The following is a 24,692-nucleotide window of genomic DNA, read 5'->3' on the forward strand; positions in this document are numbered from 1 at the left end:
AGGCTCAGCTTTCGAAGCAACGAAAGCCTGACTCTGACTTCTGGATCTGCTGTCGACCAGCTCCGCGACCTTGGGCAGGTCCCTTAAACACTGAGTCTTCGTGCCCTCATCTGCACAGTGGGGCAGGAAGAGTGTTTGTTTCACAGGGTTTTTAGAACAGTAGCTATTATTATTATTACTATTAATAGCTGAGACCCACCAAATGACTCCAGAGTCCCCTTTTAGGGTAGGAAAGAATGCAAGTCGCTGATGGAGACAGGAATTGCCCCCAACAAATGCTGCTTTCAGAAACCTTACCTTAAAGAACAACTCAATATTCATATCTTAACACTCAGGGAAGAAGTTGAGATCAAAAACTTTGGCTAAAAGACGCCTGTTTGTTGTTTTATAATTATCCTTACAAACGATTCTCCTTCTTCCACAAGACAGTCAATTTCAGCAGGTTTTCTTAGATTTATTAGATTGAGTGTAATTAACAAAATCCTTCTGATTTCATGGCTGTCTCACTTGGGCCTTTAATTTGCCCAGTATTAAAGTTCAAGAGTCTTTCTTATCTAAGCCTGAGAAGGTTATTCCAACAAAGAGTTTCTTACAAAACTAATGGTCTAGAGAAAGAGACAGGAGGAGGATTAAATGAAACCATGTATGTGACAATGGTTTGCAGGAGAAAGCACTTTTCAAGTGTAAGGTGTTATTAATATTGACAAAGTATAAATCTATTATCTTTGTACTTCCATCCACCACCTTTTCTGGTTTTATCTGCCTACCTGGTTTGTGGGTACATGAATACAGTTCTCCACCCACGCACTTTGTAAAAACATACTAGTGCTTCAGATAGCCAATTTCTTGACATACCGTTGAATTAATACACATAAGACTCTTTTTCTATTTAGGGTGTGACAGATGTCTTTGCTATTCCTTGCAATTTTTTCGAAAGTCTGTAGGAGCCCATAGGATTTTTGTGAAGTGCTATATCTACATGTGCCCAATGCAATGTTAGGACTTATATGACTCTATTTTCTTTTCCCTGAAATATAATTATTTGAAAAATGATCTTCTTTCTATTTTTAGGAAAGATTAATTTCTGGAAAGAAAAAGATCACTTTAGAAATGAACTGGGAAATGCATTTATTTAAAAAAAATATTCAACCAAGAAGTACTTTGCCATGGGATAGTAAAATACGCTATCTGAAAGAAATTTAAGGGAAGGGAAGGCTAGAAAGTAGAAAATCAATGATCAGATGAATGGAAACCCTGATTACAAAACAAGGGTGATGTGTTTGCAATTGAGTTTTCTCTTCTATTAAATCAATTACTTTTAAAAACTATATTTTGCTAAAAATACTTAAAATCAGTTTAAAACATTCACTTATTCAATTATAATGCTCAGGCACATACTAAAAGAAATAGAAAATAAAAATCCCACAGCGATGGGCCAGATGCTGCCTCTATCTTCAAGCCCTTAAAGCAGTTTTTTGTTTGTTTGTTTTTTTCCCGACATAAATCCAAAGACTTTAGTTTGAAAGCTATGAAATATTACCCAAAAGTGTTTCCTGAAAAAAACGGCTGAAGCTGACTTGCAGGATTCTACACTATGGGGATATTAACACCTGGGCAAAAAGTAGACGTATAACAATATTCATGCAGGTTAGTGAAGCCGCTGAGATCACGTGTGGAAGATACATGGTGCATGCTCACTGAATACGGCACAGACTTCAAAATAAGTCTGTTTTCCTTACTAGGCTTTGTTCTCCATGAGGACAGGGACCACGTCTATTTACGTATCTGTATCGTCTAGAATATAGTGAGAGCTTAATAATTATTTGTTGAATAAGTGAATAAATGAAATGCAGAAAGTTGGAAACCAAATGTCCATCCATAGCGCAACGGTTAATCAGAACATGATAAACCCAGACAACGTGATTCAATGAAGTTCTCATAAAGAGTGAGATGGCTCTGTATCTGGGGCTGCAAACTCAAATACCCACGGGATAGACCAGAAATGTCAACGAGGGAGGTGGCCTGGGTGGGGCAATAGGGAGTGGTGGGAATTGTGGTAAACTTGAAAAAACCCCTGTCTTTTGTGTATCTGAATTAACTGCAATGGGAATATAATGTTCTAATGAAAACAAAACAGAATGCAAGACCAGAATAATTAAGAAATCTGGAATTTTAGGGGAAATCTCAACAATCATGGAAGCTTGGGGGTTTAAAAATTAAAAGGAAGCAATAATATTCAAGCTCCCAGGTATAACCCTTTTAGTGGGCAACAGGAAATAAGAACAATGGACATTATAAGACCTGGCACTGTGAAGTGACGGAGGATTACTTGGGGAAATGTGTCCTTTTCTACCCCATCCCTATCCTATGGAGAATCAATTCCAAACGACGCTTGTTTCCAATTTGTTCAGACTTACACAGTTTCTACTGCTAGAAAATATCCCCAAACAACATCTAATGGATAACTCCAGAGGACGAATTTAAGTATGGAACCTCACTTGAATTTAAGGACTTGTTTTGAATGGATGCATTGGGTGGTTTAGAGGTCTTTCATGCTTTATATGGAGTCTCTTGTATTTTCCTCCCTTTTAAACGAAGAAGTCTCATGTTGATTATTTGGAAGAGAAAGTCATTCTGTTTGCTTTTTTTTTTTTGTATCTCTCAACTCCATCCAGAAACGAGAAAGCTGGACCATCCTCAATGTTGTGATGAGCTATTTGGGGATCCCATTTGTAATGTAGATGGGTTGCCAGAAAGAGGCCAAATGTTCTTTTCTTTCCTGATGTCATGTAAAAATTGATTTAAAAATCTCAAATCTTGATGCCCATTTTCAGTGCCAAATTGCAGAATAAATGGCCAGGAATACAGATGGGGTTCCAGCCATGCAGGCTGCCCAGTACTTCTTACTCCATGAGAATTCAGCAATAAAAGAAAATGATTCCTGTCAACAGTTTCTAACAGTGATTTCTAATATTCCTCATCTCCCACTGGCAAGGGTTTTGTTCTGTTTTGTTTTGTGGACTAGAAAGAATTCCTTAACAGATTGAGCTTGTGAAATTAGAGAGTTGCTTTCTCAAAGGATTAATTCCCAAATACTCCTGAAAATAAAGGCACACTATAATGAAATTCTTGTTTTTCATTAAAAGAGAATTAAACCAATGACCTTTTACATGGTTTTTGTTTTTTTGTCTTCTAGCCGATTGGGGTTTGATTGCATTATATTAAGTTCCTGGATGTTTAGATATTTTATGCACATGACTCTTCACAGACGCCCAAAGATGTCTGCCCAGATTCTTTCCATTCTATAGAAATTAAAAACATGGCAAATTCACCAACTAAATTATACACCCTCACTATTAGGAAATCGTCATTTCCTTTCATATCATACCCTTTCTGGAATTATCTATAAACAAGCTTTGCCCAAATTTGTGTCACTCATACATCCCCTTCAGAAGTTTTCCAACATCAAAATATAACTTGAACTATTAATTACTTAATCCTTTAAAAATACCTTATGTTCTTTATGTAAATAAACGTATTTTCAAAGGAAACTGCATATTATTACCATAACGAGGAAAATGGGATCATTTGCCAAATACACAGCGAAACTTTTAAAAATAAATAAAATTAAAAGTAAGCAACACTATTAACTTCCAGGTTGGTATTGTTGTCTGCCACAGCTCAGGAGCCCAGGCCAGCTCCTCCTTTGTTAAGAAGGCAGTTAGCAGGGGTTAAAGGTTAAGGAAAATTAGCAATAAAGAGAGACATTCTCTGTGATTAAATCAGGAGGACGAAAGGGAATTTTCTCAACTCCTATTTGGTTTATATTCCATCTATACTACCTAGAATCATGTCTCACCGCCTGACCTGGGCTCTTTGGTCTCAGAAGCTGATGTATGTATTTCAGTTTCCCTGAACTGGAAGCAAGGGCTTACCATCTGTCTGAGAAACGCCATCAGAGAGGGTCTTGGTGTTTTGCGTTCTGCGCTCTTGAGCGTTTCTTCTGTGGGTTCAGGTGTGTGATCTCCTTCTTCGCTGAGATCCACTGTTTGTAAGGCTGATTCTACTTCTTCGGACTTTACAGCCTCTACCTGTGATTCACACACCACCTGGATTGTTTTGCCAGGTAATAAGACAGTGGGAAAAAAACCCCATCCCCCAGACATGTTTTATAAAGTGGGGTCCCGGTTTTCCCCTCAACCACATGGTAGCTACAGTTTGGAGTCTAGGTTATACACAGGCACATCTTGAAGAAGTAATACTTACATCATATCATGTGCTCTCCAAATATGCTGAAGTGGAAGAGACAAAATTCCTGCCCTGTGAAACTACAAGGCTTGGATAGGGAGTCCCTTTTAAGGACTGCCCTTCAGAGCATGCTCAATACCCCTTCCAATCAATCTATCAGACCCACCTGTTTGGTCTCCCATAAAGGTAAATCACACCTGGCCTGTGTAATTATGTCCTTAAGAGTACAATCTTAGGACAGTGGCCGGGATGTTTTCCACTGCACATCCTAGCTCGCTGCAGCTGTGGAGAAACCGTCCTCTTTGCAAGAAAGGATAGCGTGAAAGCTTCTCAGTTTAATGGGCTTGACTTCCTTGTTAACTCATTTTCCCACTTCTCCCCAGACCAGTCACTTGTTCTTGTTACTTAACTGAAGTTCCTGCTTTCAGAAACAGGATGAACTTGGCAAGAGAACCCCGGCTAAGTTCCTGTGGCCCCCAGCAGGGTACCTCGTGAGCTCAGCACCCCTTGAATGTCTGAAGGGATGGCCACCAGTGGGGGGCTGAGATGGAAGCCCTGCCCTTAGATGGTTCACCTGCGCTCTGATTCCAGATTTTGTTCGTTTGCATTGCCTCACTCCGTTTGGGCTGTGCCCCAGTCACACCTGGGACAGCTTTTGTGTTTGCACTGGTCCCTGCAACGCGACAGAGTTAGTTGGCCTGGAAGGAGTTTTATAATTTCCTTTTCGTTTCCTCAGGCAGGGGTTGGCAAACTACTACCAAATTCATCCCAGAGCCCGTTTGAGGATGGCCCATGAGCTAAGAATAGATTCTACATTTTTTAAAGGGTTGGAAAAATTGTTTAAAAAGATGAAGAATTGGCAACAGAGACTCCATGTAGCCGGCAAAGTCTAAAACATTTACTATCTGGCCCTTTACACAAACACTTGTCATCTCTGCCGCAGAGAGAAGTCCTCTAGAGCCAAAGGCATCTTTGCATTTGTTTTGGCTGGTGCCAGACCCCCAGCTTCCTCCGAATCCTGTTCTTGCTGTTAGGGAGGAGGGGAAGGGAACTGAGTCATTTCTAAAAACACAGGATGACTGGAGAAATCATTTTCCGTTCCTCCATGCGGAATATACCGTTGGTTTGCAAATAACCCAGATGATCCAAATTGAGAAGGACCCTTCATCTTTATATTGTCAGCTGAAGCAGGAAGGTGCCCATCAGCAAATCAGCATATAGGAACATCCCCAAACCTGGCAATTAAATCATAGCATTCTCTCCCCACCTTCCATTTCTTAAGGTATTGACACAACTTGCAGCATTTTCCCTTTGTAATCTAAGATCTAGGTTGGGGAGTTATAAAGTCAAAAGTCCCCAGAATGCAAGGCAGGTGAAGTCAGCATGGACTGACCAGGTTTAAGACAAAAAGGAGTGGTGGGAACTAAAACAAATGAAAGTTACGTCGTCCCACTGAAAGACAGTAAAACACTAAAACCACTGGACAGTCAAACAAAGCACGACTGGGAGGAGGCTTCTGCTGCTGGGCTGTCTGTCTTCAACCCAGGCCTGTCTTTAGGAAACCAGGCAGAGACTAGAGCCAGATAAGAGACTGGATTAGTGGTCAAATGTGGTCCTGGGTTTCCACATCCAGGCCTGACTTAATTTAATTGCATTTCTGAAAAATAAGCTTCAGCCACAAGAGCCCTGGGGTACATCTGAAATGTAGGCAGCCTGGCAGAGTGACCAGCCTGCCTGGGCCTAAATCTTGACCCTACCCCTTCCAGGGGCTCTAATCCAAGTTTCCTACTCCACACGTCTGTGCTTTCATTTCTCATTTCTCAATGGGGATAGTATGCACATCAGAAAGTTGTTTTGAGAATTAAATCAGGCAACACATGTGAAGTTCTTGGAACCGTGCCTGACATATAATAAGCACTTAATTAACACTAGCGGTTGTTACTTAGGCTATTTGAGAGCCATTTACTCCACGGGCATGAATTACCTGGAATCACCCACCATGCACATGTCCACTATTTAGAGAAGATATCAATAACTATCTCTTACTATGTCAGACATTGTACAAGGTATTTTTAATATATTACCTCAATAAAGAGTTAATGAGTTACTCAAGACAGCTCAGAGTACGTAACATTATCCCTATTCTATAGATCAAGAATCATAATGAGTGAATGGCTTAGCCAAAGTCACACCACAGGCAAGTAGTCATTTCAATGAGGATGGAGTTGTTTACCAGTAACTGAATATCTAATAGTGACTTAACCAATAACAATATGGAAGAAGAAGGTTGAAAGTAGGAAGTTATGGGGTTGGTTTGGTGGCTCCACAGTGTTTCTATAACCTGGGCTCTTTCTATCCTTTGGCTCTGCCATCCTTGTCATGCTGAATTTTCATCCTTTTATCTGCTGCCTCATGGATATAAAGTAGTTGCCACAGTTCCATGCATCACATCCTCAACCCAATGTCCTAAGAAGGAAGGACAGTCACAGCAAAAGAGTGGCTTCAAATGAACTTCTGTATTTTGATCCTCTACTCAGAGTACATTTCATTGACCAAAAGTAGGTCACATCCTTACCCCTTGACTAATTATTGGTGAAGAAAATGGGATTGTTGGTTTAGACAAATCACAGTGAAATACTTTGGGGTTGCCAACCTTACCTAAGATCAAGAGAAAGAGGGTGGAGGAATGGGAAATGGCCCTTAGGTAGGTAATGAACAGAGTCTGACTCACTGACTCTGGGTTCAGATTTATTTGCGATTAAAGCAGCACGTTCATTTTTTGTGTGGACAGCCTGGTGGGCCATTTACTCATATGATAAAATGATTGTATGGGAATAACTTTGCACATCAACTTTACTTGAGTGCCAATGGTTTTCTTACTGGACCTTTCCAAATGTCAAGGGGTGTCAACTTATAAATCCTAGCCCAGAGTCCATTCTTCAAAACACAACTATTTCAGTAGGAAGAAAAAAAGGGACTTCTAGGGACTCTCATTAGCTTTGAAGTCAGGCCAAGAAGTTGGCTTTCAGCAGCCAAGAAAAAAAAAAAAATCCACTGACATCCAGTGTGGAAATCTAGAAGGATTCGAGCTAAGTGAGGATCTGATTTGCATATACAGACATAAGAATTTGATTTTTCTTTGGATAGCTTTCTGATTCCTTTCCAGGCCAGAGCTTTGGAAAAAGTTGTTCCTTATTCAGAATATATGACTGCATCTGCACACTTTAACTTCGGGTACAGTGGACAAGGTGAAAAGCAGATTTGTGCTATATTTTAGAATTAAATCTCCCTTGCTTGATTTCAGTAGGGGATATTGTATGTTGCACGTAGATGGCTAGTACAATTAACACGGACAATACACATTTCAGCAAAAGGTTTCACTTTTTGCCCCTAGTAATATACCATATTTACTCTTAAAATTTGGTTTACACAGTTTTTACTAGAGCTGTGAGTTTCAGAAACTGATTTATAGCAAAATGGATTTCCTCCACTTAAACTTCACCCATGACATAATAATATTGATATTAAATTTTTAAATTATAGAATCTTATTTGGATTTGTTCTGATTTGATTTATAACATGATTATTTAATTGCAAAGACACTGTAGAGATTTTATTTTTATACCCAGTAACTCTTTCACATTCTTCCTCATTCTCAGCCCCCTAGGTTTTCTTTGGGAGGACAATCCTCCCTAACTTTAATACTATGTAATATGGATGAAGCTGGTTGAGCAGGTCTAAACCAATTAACATGGTCTAGCTCCTTGGTCATATGAGTTCAGGGATGGGAATATGTGGCAGAAAGTAGAATTTTCCCAATTATTCATTCTGCCTTCCTATAAAAGAATTACACATGCATGCCCACTGCTGTGTGACTTGCTTTGGAGAATGGAATGTGAGTGGACATGATATAAACCTCGACTGAGTGAAAGTTTTAAGAGCTATTCCATGGCTCAGCCATGGCACTATTTTCTCTCTGTCATTCCAGCTGCACCTCCTTGTTGAAGGGGCTGCTTTTTCCATCTAGATTTCAGTAGGAAGAGGCCATAAGGATCACCCACAAGCCAACTTACAGCTGATATGCAGCATGAGTGAGGAAAAAAAAAAAAGAAGAATCTGTGCTGTTGAAAACCACTGGAATTTGGGGCTTGGTTGTTATTGCAACACAACCTGGCAGATGCTGACTAACAGAGCATGGGAACCCGTTTAAGTCAATGAACAGGAACAAATTCCAGGACATGCAGGGTTGCTGCTGGACCAGTTTCTCCTTTACTCTGCACTGGCTGACGTGATGTTGGAAGGCAGAGGACGTAGCCAGGCCAAGAAGGCTGAGCCAAGGGAGAGCATGAGAGCCAATAAATTCCACTTTCTTTTTAATCCAGGTAGAGATGGGTTTTCTTTCACTTGCAACTGAGAAGTTCATCACTAAGAAAGAGAAATACCTGTTTCCCTGATCTAATAGGTCACTGGGAAGGAAAGCTCCCACCCCCGCCCCCAGCCCCCCACCATTAGTTAGAACATTACCTCAATTAACCAGTGGTCAAAACATTTTCAGGTTACAACAAAAGAATTCAATATTTTCCGTAGTCAGGATAAACAGATTTTTTTTCCTGTTAGGACCAAAGGCTCATTCTAGGAAAAGCGTTAAAACTTCCAGGGGCTTCAAGCACCTTATTTTTCTTTTCATTAAACATTTTGAAAAATGTTGACATCAGCCTGCTCTTTACTTTGCACTGGGTGATAGATCAGTTTTGGAAATTCTCGGTAGAGAAACTTTAAAAACTAAACTCAATCGCATTTCAGCCAGAAGAAGTTGAGACTGTTTCAGGACTCTTGTAATATGGTTAATGACACCTAATTGTCCTGTTCTAAAGGATTAGAGTATTATCCATTGTTTGGATTAACACCATCTCTCTTACTTGGGAAAAGGAAATTAAACTAGTTGTTTTACACATACCTTGACTCCACGTGGACACTGAGTCAGCTGTGAGGTGTGTAATTTCATGAGGAAATATAATCCCTGATTACTGGGAAGCACTCACTTCCTGTTGTTACAACTCCTATGCATTGACATTCCCGCAGGGGGAGGCAAACTCTTCCTGCAAAGGGCCTTGCAATTACTCAGCTCTGCCCTTGTAGCATGAAAGCTGCCATAGACTGTGTAAAGGAAGGAGGGTGTCTGTGTTCTAATAAAACTTTATTCATAAACACTGAAATTTGAATTTTGTATAATTTTCACGCATCACAAAATATTATTCTTCTTTTGATTTTTCTTCAACCATTCAAAATGTAAGAACCATTCTTAGCTCATGGGCCATACAAACACAGGTGATGGGCTATATTTGGCCCATTAATGGTAGTTTGCCAACCCTGAATTACTGAGTTCTTCCTGTGTTTCCGGCACTGAAATACGCATACTACCTGCATTACTCATTTAATTCTCACAAGAATCCTAAGGGGTAGGTAATATTATTACGGCCATTTAAGAGATGAGTAAACTGAGGTCCAAGAGGCAGCACAGCCTGGGGATGATGGGGCCAAGATCACAACATTTTAGCCTCGCTCTTTCCAACTAACAGGAGATGAAATGTGAAAGCTTAGAAATAGAAACATCATTTGTAGGACTAAGCAATTTAAAGCGATCTTTAAATGCTTCTTTATTTTCTTGACAAAAATATTGGGTTGGCCAAAAAGTTCGTTTGGGCTTTTCCATAAGATATTACAGAAAAACCTGAATGTACTTTTTGGCCACCCCAATATTTTGCTTTCATTTGTATCTCTATCTGATTTTGTGTTATCTTTCAGTATCAATCATTTAACTAATTCATGTTATTTTTCTGTTTCAAATTTGAAAATAAAACACATTCTGTTTGCCTGCTGGAGATCAACTCTGCATTTTCACGTGCGAGCTGCAAGAGACACGAGGTTCCTCGGATAGGCAACTACACACGAATATCCAAAAAGAAGTTTCTCTTCAGAAAACCTGGAACTTCGAAGCTAACAACTGCCCTGGATTTAACCTGCAGCTTTTAAATTTAAAGTTCATGGGAAGAGGTCCCTCTTGTAGGCTGCTGAAACAGAGACCTAGGCTTGCTAGAAAATAGCCAGCAAACTCATGAGAATTTGAATTACCAGAGACCTGAGCTTTGTGAGCTACTAAATTTGGCTACAAAAAGAAACGGGGGGGGGGGGGGGAGAAGAAGAAGAAGGAGGGGGAGACAGGAGGGGGAGGGGGAGGGAGAGGAAGGGGAAGAAGGGGAAGAAGAAGGTGGGGGGGCAGAGAAAGAAGGGAGAGATGGAGAGAAGGAAAGAGAAATAACAACAGTAACAACAACAACAGAGCAGATTCCGAAGGGTTTTCTCCCAACAAGAATTATGACATAGCCATTCTAATTTTTATTCCACATCACAGACATCCTTTCTGGAACATATTGGATTTTCAACTTCTGCTCAGTTCCAGCAATTAAATAAAGGTGAAAACACAAGTCCCATCCATGGCAAGCAAACAAGAGACACCTCGGAAGAGCCAAACATATTTTGCCTTGGTGAAATGATAACAAACAGTTTCTATCTTAAGGGGCTGTGAACTTCGCCCACTTAGAACATTTTCCAAAGACTGTACTTCTTTCAGAGCAGAAAGCTGCTGTTTTGGGTCTGAAACTCATAAGGCCAATGTATTCATCTCCCTGGAAGATGTTTTGGAAAGATACATTTTTGTGGTGTCTCACAGGGAGCCATCTCCTTCAGACATGAACGCAACGTCTTGAAAGTTTTGACCATCATTCTCGGAAATTAAAGGCCAAAAAGAGAGTGAGGCTCAACCTATGTCTGTCAAGTGTAGACACACACAGTTGGCTCTCCTGCCCGAGACCAAGAGTCTCACAGCAACTATTGCAGCAATCTGCCATCATATCTGATGCAACTACCTGTCCTGGGTACCACCCACTGTTAGTGGAGAATCTAGGTTGCCATGGAAATAAAGGCGCAAGAGCGATCGAAGTAAGATGAAGCAGAGGGTGCAGCATCGTTGTCCCTTAAGGAAGCGGCAAGATGTTCTTATGTTTAGTAGACTCTTTCAGCCCCTTAAGGGTAACAAATGCTAAAAATGTGTGCTCTGATTTTGCATTTTATTTGCATTGGTTCAATGGGCTTTACAAATATTTATCCAAAGTTGTTCCCCCATGGTCCCTAATTACGTGAAAGGCAGAAAGAGTCTACAGCGGATGAATAACACTTGGAACATGCAAGAACCCAGGACCCCAGAGCTGACACCCCCAGTGGTCCATCATGCCGGAGATGAGTATGGAATGATTCTGTCATTTAATGCATAACTTACATTCTCCTCTGCACCTGTGGGAACTGAATCCTCTTTAACTGACTAAAGGGAAGATAAAAACAAAAGTAAGAGTCAGACTGTTACCAAAACCAGGGCTAACAGCTCTCGGGTGCCATTCTTGGACATAGCTTATGCTACCTTGTTCCAAGAAGAAACTCAAGGAGCTTTACACAAATGTAAACAGTGTAAATTAAGTTATGTATTTTAAAATGTAACAAAGGAAAAATAAACATACAGATGCAGGCAGAATACAAATGGAGTAAGGAGAAGGGATGCGACAGAAAACACAAACTACAGTCTTGGCTGTGGGCAAGGAACACGTTTGCCTTGACAGTTTCTGGTAGCTGATGAAAAGAGGGATCTATGATTGGTCACACGATACAGTCATTGTTAGGCAAGATACATGAGCTTCTCAGGAAAATTCTGGTAACGTGTCCAGAGACATACATCCCATGGTCCTCAGAGAGCAAGCAGTACTCAGCCTTACCCTGGCAGTCGGGCAGTGGCCAGCATCCGAAGCTCCATCTTACATCAGCGTTCAACGTAGGCCAAGGTCACCATGCCAAAGTACAATCTGGTTAAAATACTTCTATGAAGGGCCAGAGGGCTGGGGTCCAACACACCCAGCTTCAAACCCTGTTAATCCCTGCAGTAATTCTGGCATCTACAGTCCTGCCCCAAATAGGAGAGGAGTTATCCAAATCCTATCAAAGGTCAATGTCACAATCATTATATCAGTTTGCCAAGCTCCAACTTGGGAGGTCATCTTTGCATATTTTTTGCAGTTGTTCTGAAGGATTTTTAGGTGGGTGGGTGGTGGTGTTTACAGACCACTTTGAGACTCACTTGACAGAGCTGGTCTCTCTTCTCAGAAAAGTAAACATGAACAAAATATTTTGCAAATAATTTCAGGGTGTTCATAGACCCTTGTCTTTCTTTTGGATTCCAGGGTAAGAACTCTTATCTATGTTGATTTTGTTCCAAGTCCTGCCTTTATTTTTGCTTTAAAAACATGCAGTGGGAGAGGAAGAAGGGACCTGACATTTGCAAATATATCTTCTTCATGTTGCTCTGCATACACCATGTCACTTAAAGTAGCCCCAAGCGGTCAGCATGGTGACCTTCACTTACACGACAAGAGATGGAAGTACAGAGAGGTGAAGTCACTTGTTCAGGATGGTACAACTAGAAAGTGGTGAGGGCTTCCCTGGTGGCGCAGTGGTTGAGAGTCCGCCTGCCGATGCAGGGGACACGGGTTCGTGCCCCGGTCTGGGAAGATCCCACATGCCGCAGAGAGGCTGGGCCTGTGAGCCATGGCCCGTGAGCCATGGCCGCTGAGCCTGCGCGTCCGGAGCCTGTGCTCCGCAACGGGAGAGGCCACAACAGTGAGATGCCCGCGTACCGCAAAAAAAAAAGTGGTGAAAATGGTTCCAAAAGCCAGGTTTTCCCCCTGCCGTGATAACTTGAAGGATCAGAATCACTTTGTGTGGGGCTTCCCTGGTGGCGCAGTGATAAAGAATCCGCCTGCCAATGCAGGTGACATGGGTTTGAGACCTGGTCCGGGAAGATCCCACATGCCACGGAGCAAATAAGCCCGTGCGCCACAACTACTGAGCCCATGTGCCACAATTACTGAAGCCTCCGCACCTAGAGCCCATGCCCTGCAACAAGAGAAGCCACCACAATGAGAAGCCCGTGCACGGCAGCGAAGAGTAGCCCCCGCTCGCCCAACTAGAGAAAGCCTGCACGCAGCAACGAAGACCCAATGCAGCCAAAAATTAAAATACATAAATTTATTTTAAAAAAAAAAGAATCACTTTGTGTGTGTGTGTGTGTGTGTGTGTGTGTGTGTGTGTGTGTGACTGTGTGGGCTTCTTTCTCCTCTACCAGACTTGCTCTCTCGCTAGATGAGATCTTCAGCTTGGACCATTTCTTTTTCCTTATCTTCTCATACTGAAGCTTACCTGCGCACAAAATATGTCCCTAAAATGGACTGTGGGTTTTCTGGAAGCTTCTGATTGTCAGAAAATTATAGCACATTCAGAAGGAATTGCAAGCAGTGTAGCTTTCTTGGAACTACACCCCTTCTCCCGAGACCACCTGGATGCTATTTAATCCCATGAAAAGGCAAGAGTTAAATGATATTTTAAAAGCCAGGCGTCCTTAAACCTGACCCACAAAAGTTTCAAGAGTCAATATACTGTCTACGTTAGGCTGAGAAAACCCGCCCACTATGTAAGAACGGCACTTTTAGGTTTTCAAGGCCTCTTTCCTGTCCCAGTTGGTTGTAAGGAGACTAGTTTGTGCTTTGGTTTCCTGTGTCTGGCAAGTTCTTGGCTGTTGACTGCTCACTGTTTTCTAGAGGAAACTGAGAACTGGGTGTAGGCGATGGTGCGGCGTGGAAGGAGCTATTCTCAACAGCGATGTTTCCATCATCTTTGTTACGGCTTCAGACATCCAGATCCTTCTGATGTTTTAAAGTTGGCATTATAAGTACCGTCTGTTTCAAAAGCAATGACTATTTCCCACTTCAAAGTTCTACTACCCAGCAAAACACTCCTTATTTTGGGAATTAGCCCAGTGGGACATTTCTCAAAAGTCAGTAATTTGCATACCATTTTCACGATTCTTGACCTGCCCGTGTACCATCTGTATTTACGTGATATTTGTCTTTAAGTTGACTATCTTTTTACTTAAACAAATATATTTTAAAAGAAAGCATCTTATCATAATCATGAATGTAATATCAACATCCTCCCTGTAACCAAAAGTATGTATCAAAACTACTGCAATGAATAAAACAAAAATGCTCATTAAATTCTAATTATTTTTAAGTTTTTGTTAAAAAGAGAGACCAGCAAGCGTTATTAGCACAGTAAAAAGTGCCTATTAATATCACGAAGAGATTTTATAATTAAGGTCACCAAAGGAAACGGAGTAGAATGGCGAGAAGATAACTTTGCATTGCCTGACTGATGAAATGTTTAGGGCTGTCTTCAAGAACCACTCAAAATCATTTTGCACATTTTTGTACATTTGCACACTGGCCTAAGGGCATAGCCTTCATGTTGGGGTGGCTGAAATCCAGTTAAAAGAAGGACCCAAAATTGGATAATGAGACGCCAGGTTCTTGTTTCCCTTTTGTGTTCGGCACATGTAAGGAAAACCTGCTCAGAACCCAAGTCTAGAGCATCTTGGGCTATGGAGTCAGGTTCAAATTCACTGTTTTAGCTGTGCAACCTTGGGCCAGTCAACCACAGCTCTCTGAGCCTCAGTTCACTTACTCAAAAGTGGGCTATTGGACTGTTACCAATCAGAGAGTTGTTCTAAGGAATAGATACAATAAAGCCTGTGACGGGAAAGTCATGCCTGAGGAGAGCTGAGACTCACCTGCGTCTGGTGGCTGGGGTCAGGCCACACAGCTCCTCCCCGTACGTATGTGAAGACCTCCCTTTCCAAGGGCAGTAGAGACTCTGGAAGGTGTGTGTATGGTGGGAGGGACAACTGAAGCCATGTTTGCAATGAGGGGTCAGTTGTCTACAGTCTTTTCTAGAAGTCAGAAGGCATGGGAGGAGAAGAAATAAAGACTTTAAGAAAAGGACATCAGAAAGAGAATTCACCGATGGAAGTTAGGACTCCAGGCAAGCCAGCTACCTGCAGGAGGAGTTCTGGGTAGGATGCTGGTGGCTGGTAGACCAACTCAGACCAGCTCAGCTACCCTCGAGTTGGGCGTCCACTGGGGAGAAAAGGGCTGCGTGGATGCCGAGGGTGGGTCTTGTTAAATGGCGTCACTCTGTGTCCCGAGCCAGAGCTGAGCACCACACAGAAAGAGAGTTTTCTCCTACTGCTTTGCAAGTGGCAGGGGAACTATGGCAGGCTCGTGAGGACATCAGTGAGGCGTCGGATAAGTTGGTGTGGACCTTCTCCTTGGTGGCTCTGGTGACAGTGGTGTGGTTTGGGAGTGATCACCCAGTAGAGACATATGGGGGCCTGGACTGATTGGTGATCACATTCCTTAGATTCCTAGAACTGTGTGAATGGGATGAGGAGGGGTGTGGATTGACGTGCTTCAGGCGATGAAAACTGCTGACGTTAATCTCATATGTGTAAAGCACTTAGCACAGTGCCCGCACATAGGATGTGTTCAATTAGTGGAAACGATTTTTGTGAATGCTGAGGAAAAGTGGCATAAATTAGGCCTACGTGACCTATTTAAGACTTTTCTTAGGGAACCCTCCTACATTGTTGATGGGAATGTAAATTGGTGCAGCCACTATGGAAAACAGTATGGAGGTTCCTCACAGAACTAAAAATAGAGTTGCCATACGATCCAGCAATCCTACTCCTGGGCATATATGTGGACAAAGCTACAATTCAAAAAGATACCTGCACCGCTATGTTCATAGCAGCACTATTCACAATAGCCAAGATATGGAAACAGCCTAAATGCCCATCGACAGATGAATGGATAAAGAAGATGTGGTACATATATGTATGCAACGGAATACTACTCAGCCATAAAAAAGAATGAAATAATGCCATTTGCAGCAACATGGATGGACCCTGAAATGATCATACTAAATGAAGTAAGTCAGAAAGAGAAAGACAAATACCATACATCACTCTTCTGTGGAGTCTAAAATATGACAGAAATGAACTTATCAACAAAACAGATAGACTCACAGACATAGAGAACAGACTTGTGGTTGCCAAGGGGGAAAGGGAGTGGGGGAGGGATGGATTGGGAATTTGGAATTAGCAGATGCAAACTATTATATAGAGAATGGATAAACAACAAAGTCCTACTGTATAGCACAGGGAAATATATTTAATATCCTGTGATAAACCATAATGGAAAAGAATATGATAAAGAATGTGTATATATGTATAACTGAATCACTTTGCTGTACAGCAGAAATTAACACAACATTGGAAATCAACTATACTTCAATAAAATATATTAAAAAAAACTTTTCTTGACTAATTCCATGTTGCTTTCAAAATTTCCTTATATCTATCTCAGATATACGTTTGCTCCTGAATCCCTTAGGAGCAGACATTTTTAACGTTGCTCTTAGGTTATACTGGGTTCCAGCATTGGAATGGGGTACAGGATGGTGTGGGTCTCAGTTAAAATCGTGATGATCTGCTCCCTACAGGATAAGTGGCACATTGACCTTCGTACAACAAAAATCCCAGGACATCCTAACTTCAGCCCATTGTGCCAGTATTTTGAGATCCTTATTGTTTATATTTTGTTATATTGTTTATATTTTGGATTGCATTAATGAGCCCTCCCAGCCTGTAAACTTGACAAATGCCCTTCACAGTTTATTGACCAAGTTACAAATAAAAACTCTGAATAAACAGGCCTGAGGCCAGATTCCAGAGGCCATCCCAAAGACAGCTTCTTGCATGTGGTTTTGATCCTCTAATAAATATCCTTTGTTGGCTTGCATCTACCCATCTTGTGAACATGCCTTAGATGCAACACTACAGAACTGAAGAAAAGCAGTAATACTATCAAAGATAATAACAATGATAACAACCCACATTATTGGGCTCTGCGTTAGGCAGCAGGTTAAGTTTTTACGTTAGTATTCCACGTCAGTCTTCAAAATGGAAGCAGATCTCCCCTAATTTCTAGGCCTCTGCTCCAATACCTATTACATGTTGCTCTTATTCTAAAACAATACCTCCCTTTGACGTTTGAGGTGTGTCTCTAATTCTCCTTCAAAGCTGACATCCTGGATCTCACATTTAATGTGTATCTGTAACCAGGATGGTTTCCACGTTCAAGACACAACTACAGACAAAGACATCGGACAACTTCTTCCTTTTCTCCCCATCTTTTCCACACAGCAGAAAGCCTGTGAGCTGAGGACCCAGCAGAACCAGATTCCAATTCATCATTTCCACTGCCAGCGAGTACGCCGTGATGGATGATCTCTAAGGAGAAGGAGAGAAGACTAACTCTTCCACACTGGGAATATGTGTGGGAAAGGAATTTCAGAGACAGGAAGGAAAATCGGACGGCACAGCAACTCACTTCAAAGCGAATGAGAGAGAATGATTGTAAAGTGCAAGGTCGATTTCTGCAGACCAGAGGCATTTATTAGGTTCTCAAGTCCTTCATCCAGAGGAGCATGATAAGGTGTGGGGCTGGTCAGGAAACACACAGAGCATGGGATTCTCATTCGAATCTCAAAACCAGGAACACTTCAATCTTTTTCAATAAACTGGACATCTGGCTGTTATCTGGCGAGTCTAAAAATTGTCCAATCTCATTAACAGCAACAACAAAAATCCAGTTTGAAATCTAAAGGATCTTGTCTGGACATTTATATTGCCAAGAATAAGGATCTAAATAGCATATGTACTTATCATATAAACGTGATTAACGAGCTCCTCTCCTTTAAACAGCACATTTCAATTCTTAAAGGAATGTTTCTTTAAAATGCTGTCACATGGTAGCACTTAAGCCAGAAGACACCCTGTTGCTACCAAGTCTTCCAGAAGCACCATTTGGATCACGTGACGGCTGTTCTGAGTTCACTGATTTCACGGTGGACCTAAGACTTTTTCTATCAAGGCTGGATACTTCATCCCATCTTTCAAGTGCTTCCATAATTGTCCAGCCCTGTGCCGGGCTTTCTAAACCAGGATCCCCATGGATTCTGGGATCACACACAAGATTCTGTATTTGAAACAAATAACCCAGATGAGTCAAAGGAATTTTTAAGTTCTCTTAGTCTGTTTTGACCTACACTGACTGCTCCCTTGTCTGAACAGCCGCAGCGTTTTTAAGCTGTATTCCACGGATTAACACTGGATTCCACACTTGACTGTTTTGTAATTCACTCACTGAATGCCACTCACTTTGCATTCATTTTCCAACTCAGTTCTCCCCCACATCATGAAAGGTAGGTACCACCTCCTACTTTCAGAGCTGAGGAAAGTAAGGCTTGGAGGGTTTAGGTCTCTGCTCACATTCAGACAGCCAGTAACCCTCAGAGCCGAGATTTGACCATGTGTCTCTTTGGCTTCAGAACTCACATTATTTCTCTACTTCATCATTTGTCTCTCCCAAAGGAAATCAGGAAAAAGGCTGTTTTGAAGGTGCTCCAAATGTATCATTTACTAATTGTGTGCAGGCACATACACATACACACGCACGCGTGCATGCATGCGTGTATATCCTATTCCTCCAAATGGATTTCAAGGTTTTGATGGTAGTAAATATGTCTTAGACTTGTTTTGTACCTCGGGTGCTATTGGCACTTGAAGCCCCACGTGGCTTTTCAGATCATAACCAGCAATGTCATACTTGAAGAAATGAGGGTAACACCGTTCACTGAGCCCTTAGTATGTCTCAGATGCTCTCCATGTAAATGATTGGATTCTCATAACAACACTGTGAGATAAACACAGTGCCTATTTTACAGATGAGAAAATAAAGGCTCTGAGTGATCAAGTAATTTGCCCAAGGTTACATAGTCCCACCTTCCTGATTCTGACTGTTAGGCAAACTCGCCGTCCCCAAGATTTTTTAAGATAATCTACTCCAATCGTTTTACTCAACAGAGGAGGAAAAAGAAACCCAAACAGAGTAAATAACTTTCGTGAGGTCACAGAGCAAATGGTATTCCAGTTAACCCTGAACAATCAAGGGCGCAGTTAGGCCATATAACTGGATTTAAACATTTTCTGGCAAGCACAACGTAATTTGAAACTAATTTTCTCAAAGGTTATTTTTGTTTATAATAAGAACTACTTTAGCAATCAAGACTATAAATCAAAATAATGCATAGTTTCATACTGACAGCCTGTTAGGGGAAAAATTCATTTCTGATGTTCATAATTGCAAACTTCAAAATGTGTTTGTTTAAAAGCTTTTCAATTAAAAGAGAAGAAAGCGAGCTTAGGGTTAGTTAGTGGAAATATCAGCATTTTCTGGTGTTTCCCTTTGTTTGTTTTTCAAAATTTTTACAAGAATGGTTTTATAGCCAAAGCTTATTCTAGTTTAAAGAAAAGAAAACACAGACTTTCATTTTGTTTCCTACTAGAGATAAGTTCCTTCATGAGAATGTAAGCTACCAGAGGACAGCAATCTGCTCACTGATATTTTTTCAATGCCTAAAACGTAGCACACACACACCCCCCCAAAAAAATTAGCACAAAGGAAGTGATTAAAACCACTGCTGAATGAGTGACTCTCCCCTTTTTCACTTCCATATAATCTATTCTTTCAGATTGGGTGAAAGAAGGAAAGACAAGATTTACAGGAGACTTGGTTTTTAGTTTCTCTTAACCTCACTGTTTTTATGATCTACTAAAGAAATAAAAGTCAGATAATGGTGAAAAACCAGTGAGACTGAAATAAATGAATAGATGAATGCCCAGTGGTCCTGACTTTTATTTTCAATGGAAAGAGCCGGAATTTCAAAGAGGAACCAACACATCCCTTATAGATGCCAAAGATAAGGAAAGATAAAGCATGTGAAGTTTAGAAGCCTCCCCAGACTGGATGGCACAGAAAGATGCAGAAGTGGACATGTTAGTGTCCCAGCCCTCTGAGCATAAATGACGGAAGGAGGACGGACCACTCATCAGACGCTGTTGTGTGAACCGCGGTGGTGGTGATGGTGGCGGGGAGGCGTTTACTGGCCTTTTAAAATTTAATCCTCGCTCATTTCCATGGCATGGGTACTATTATCACTTGCATTTCACAAATGAGGAAACTGAGGCTCATGGAGGTGGACTGGGACTCAGAGTGGGATCTGTCTGACTCTAAGCTTTTAACCCTGCATCAGTGTTCCTCCAACTTCAGTCGTTTGCTGACCTCCAGTATAGTTCTGCCACGTTGTACGCACCATCTGTGGCAGCCGTGGCCGTGTGCTGGTCAGATTTCCCTGCAAGAAAGGCAGGCTTCGATTGTCACGCCTTCAGCATCTGCTACCGCTGAGATCTCCTCGCTGCTCCCCGGAAACGACTGAGCACAGAGGGTGCTGGGCTGGTCCTGCCCAATGCAGGACTCCCCCCGGGGCACGCTCTGCTCTGGGGGATACCTCCCGCCCAGCTCAGCACCACAGCCACCCTGAGGTCTTTCCAACCCTCTCCTCCTTCCCTCTCTCCCTGCACAGAGGTGTCAGCCCCTCGCTGCGGTCTGCAGCCTCTCGCCATCCACTCCTGCCCCCTTCCCTTTATCCTCCACAGTCGGTTTCCTCCGATACATCTCCTGCACATCAATTCTGTCTTAGTGTCCGCTTCCTGGAGGACCCCGATTTACCGTTATTTACTTATTATCCGTACCATTAATTACATAACACTTTCCTTTTAATTGCATTACCTTTTTAAACTAAATCTAAATAGTCTCACCTTGACCAAAATATATGTTAAATCTTGACTTTAATGTGCTAGTTTTATTTTTCCTAATACACTTTGAATATATGTATATATGGCTATTTAAGTAAAAATATTTGAATATGAGTCACTTAAGTCTCCCCCTTGCCACCAATATATGGATGTAACTTTCTTGGAAATTTTTCCCTTCATTATATTGCTGATAAAATATTTTTGTAAAAAAAGAGTGGTGAAGAAGGAGAATTCGAACAGAATGCCAAGTGACATCATCCCAAGTTTTCATTAAGTATTAAGAGTTTGTGTTCTGGGCAGAACCTAGAAGGGAGATTTCTGTACAACAGAAAACAAACAGGAGAACATTTCAGAAATCCAGCTGGCTTCTGGACAAGAGCATAAACTAACAGCACAGCGGCATCTGTATTTATCACCTTCCTTGCATTGCGTGCCAAGTGGCATGGATGTTTTGTTGAAACGGCTGAGTTAGATTTTTCCAGCTCTATCTTACACCTGCTCCCACCACCTCCCCCTGCCCCATCCCTGACTTCTCGCTCATCTTTTGGCCACATTTAAAACAGGCAAGAGTTCTGCACCTGTCTGGCAGCTGAGGTTTGCTCAGCAATGAGATCAGGGAATAGCTCTCAGAATTGCTCAGCCCTACCCACCTCATTTCCTTACTTGGCACCTTAATTCTCAAGGGAAAAGAATTCAGACAGCGGTTTGAATTCTCCTCTCACAGAGCACCTTGTGGGCTTGCCCTGGTGGTGAATTGGTTGACAACCAAGGAGATGGAGACCTTGGGGCTGCTGATGGCTGCTTCCATCTGGCTGGGGTAGGAGGCGCAGAGAGCCCAGAGGCAGTTCATCTCTCCAGGCTGGGATAGCTCAGAGAAAGCCAGGAGGAAACCAGAGTAACCCACATTTTATTAGTTTCGTTTGTTTGTTCTGGAACTAAAAATATATTCACAAGTCTTAAATCTAAGGAAGACTGAAGATACAAGAATGGCCAAAGATGTACTATGAGCAAAACAGCATTGATGTGAAATAAATATACTAACAGCCCCAAGCTGTTAAGGGGACAAAGAGAAATACTGTGCTGTGATGAAAGGAACAATCTACGCAACGATCCCAGTTTTAGGAAATGGGCAAAACTTATGAATAAACAATTCACAGAAAAACATTAATGGTTCTTAACACAGATAAAAAAAAGGCACCCTGGGCTTCCCTGGGGGCGCAGTGGTTGAGCGTCCGCCTGCCTATGCAGGGGACACGGGTTTGTGACCCGGTCCGGGAGGATCCCACATGCCGCGGAGCGGCTGGGCCCGTGAGCCATGGCCACTGAGCCTGCGCGTCCGGAGCCTGTGCTCCGCAACGGGAGAGGCCACAACAGTGAGAGGCCCGCGTACCGCAAAAAAAAAAAAAAAAAAAAAAAAAAGGCACCCTACCTCATTCACAAACTATACATAATTTAAAATTACACTTGAGTACCATTTTTCACTCTGTAAGACTGGCGAGTATTAAGAAGTTTGATAAAACGCTGTTGTCAAGGGTGTAGGATAATGTGCTCCCTTATACTGCTGGTGGGGGCATAACCTTCATGTAACCCACCATTTTAGAAAGAAAATGAAATCACGAAATACCATAAACCCTCTGTCATGAACCGGATTAATTCCAAGAATGAAAAATTCGACTTGTTCATTTCCTTTTCTTTCCCACAAAACACATGCTTCTAACGCGATAGGTATTTCATTTTTCCCAGGGGTGAGCTACAAGTCTTCAACTCAATGGCAAGATGAGTCATTCTGAAGAACAAGAAACTCCATGCATTGCTGAATACATCCGTTGGCCCAATAGAAACCATATCTCAAGTCATCCTGGCCCCAAGGACTCTCCAAATCTTGAACTAGGACTTACCTTTTTCCAGAACAGTTTGCCCAGAGGCAGAGAGGTGGGGCCCCCCTTTTCCTTGGCACCTTCCTTTGCTGTTTCAGTGGATGTAGAATTCTTGGCAGCCCCTTGGGGCTCCTGGGGCGTAACATTGCCTTTGTCTGACTTGAGGTCGGCTGAAGTGGTGGGTGACTTTTCGGCACCCTGTAAGAGTTCAAAAAAATTAAAATGATCTCAGGATTTCAAAAGCAAAAGATCTCTTTTTTACAAATATGGACTGCGGTTATGCAAGTTAAGTGTCTTCTTCATAATTTTCTGTATTTTCCAAATATTCTACATGGATGTGGATTTGTGTTAAAATCTTGGAAAAAGATCAAGATATATTCCTTTTGCAGAAAAAAAATATATATAGAACCATCATGTAACATGTTCATGTAAGTAACGCATTAGGACTCAAAGTGATTGGAAGAGGCACTTGGCTGTCAGAACGTTAGGTTGTGTTGAGGACCCTGGTCTTCTTTCGACCATGGTCATGGCAGTAAAAATAGTCTGAACATGCACCTCCAATACACACATATTTGTTTACATGATAAAGATGTATTGTTTTACTAATCCAAATTTGAAACGAAAGATGGGTTCCAATAAATATACTTCAGAAGAGAAGTGCTGAAGTTTTCCTCTCACGCTCTGCTTTAGAGATTACTATAGTGATCTATAGTCTACAAAGTTTAGTCTATAAAGATCTATAGATCTATAGTCTATCGAGTTTGTGTAAGGAACTCAGGGAAGAGGTTCGAGCTTGAACAGCATCCACAAGCCCCATTTCTTCACTTTCAGATGCAGCCTCCACATCTAAATTAGATGGGACTGGATGGATTGTCATTGATACAAAACTCCAAATGCTATTCACTCAGTCCCTATTCTCTTGCTCTCCCCCACCTTCTCTCCACGCCACTGCCCCCCATCTCTCCCCACTCCGAGCGGCCAGGCTGAGGTCCACTTCTGGGACATCTGATCTCTTCAGTGACTGGGCTGTTACTTCCATGCTCTCCTCCTGACTCATGGGACAAAGGAAGAGTTAGGAGAATTACAGTCTCCATTTACCTCGACGTGAGTGAACATTGCATTAAAATTTTTAACACTGGGCTCACCTGACCTAACCTCGTCATCTTAAGCATCTTCATTTTAATGATCCTTGGTCCAGGGACTTGTGACACAACGCTTTAAATTCCCAGGGAGGTCAGATCTTTGACTACATTTTCTGAATAAAAGAAAAAAAAATCTGGCAGTAGAAACAGGGTGTGGAAAAATTCAGGACGTTTCAGAGTATTTTTGATGTTGGAAAGAGTCTTAGAGACCACCTAATCGAATGCCCGAATTTTCATGGATGGGGAAATTGAGGTCTACGATCTGCCCTACACTAACCAGGGCCACAGTCTGGTCTCAGATCCAGACTTCCGGCTCCTATCTGGTGCTCTTTCCACACTGCACGTTGCCCCTCCAAAGGGAGTTCACAAATAATGTGAACTTTACTATCTGATGTAAGACAATATCTTATGTGCTGACTTCTTTGATACTAAGAGGGAGTCATTTATTGAACAGATTCTATGTTCGAATCAGGAGCTACAGGGCCAATGTATAGAAATGACTTTTGTGATAGGTGATCCTGGAATAATCCCAGTTCCATTTAAAAATGTATAAAACCGCATAATGCTAGGGTTTAAAATAACCTCTGCCTTGTATCAACAGTGCAATCAAAATGGCTGAGCTCAGACGGTTCTGCATTTATGCATGTTCCAAATGGTCTCGGACACCTGGTGCTGTTTTAGCTCTAAATGGTAATTAAATTAACAAGCACTGGT

The 24,692-nt window shown here is 41.8% G+C and overlaps 1 protein-coding gene across 13 annotated transcripts in view; it reads right to left on the reverse strand.

Annotated features, from left to right (window-relative positions):
- The window catches only part of BCAS1 (brain enriched myelin associated protein 1), a 67,967-nt gene that overhangs the window by 14,327 nt on the left and 28,948 nt on the right, over positions 1-24,692 (reverse strand). For 6 of the 13 annotated variants that reach the window (XM_067708544.1, XM_067708543.1, XM_067708551.1 and 3 more), the window contains 3 exons: positions 22,858-23,034; positions 11,585-11,626; positions 3,936-4,091 (listed from right to left, as the gene is read on the reverse strand). In XM_067708544.1, coding sequence (XP_067564645.1) covers positions 3,936-4,091; positions 11,585-11,626; positions 22,858-23,034 — 375 coding nt within the window. Of the gene's footprint in view, positions 1-2,632; positions 3,099-3,206; positions 3,303-3,935; positions 4,092-11,584; positions 11,627-22,857; positions 23,035-24,692 lie in introns of those variants that run through there. The other 7 variants (XM_067708550.1, XM_067708545.1, XM_067708547.1 and 4 more) reach the window with 4 other exon arrangements.

The sequence above is a fragment of the Pseudorca crassidens genome, chromosome 15 (assembly GCF_039906515.1).
Source record: "Pseudorca crassidens isolate mPseCra1 chromosome 15, mPseCra1.hap1, whole genome shotgun sequence".
Lineage (NCBI taxonomy): Eukaryota > Metazoa > Chordata > Mammalia > Artiodactyla > Delphinidae > Pseudorca > Pseudorca crassidens.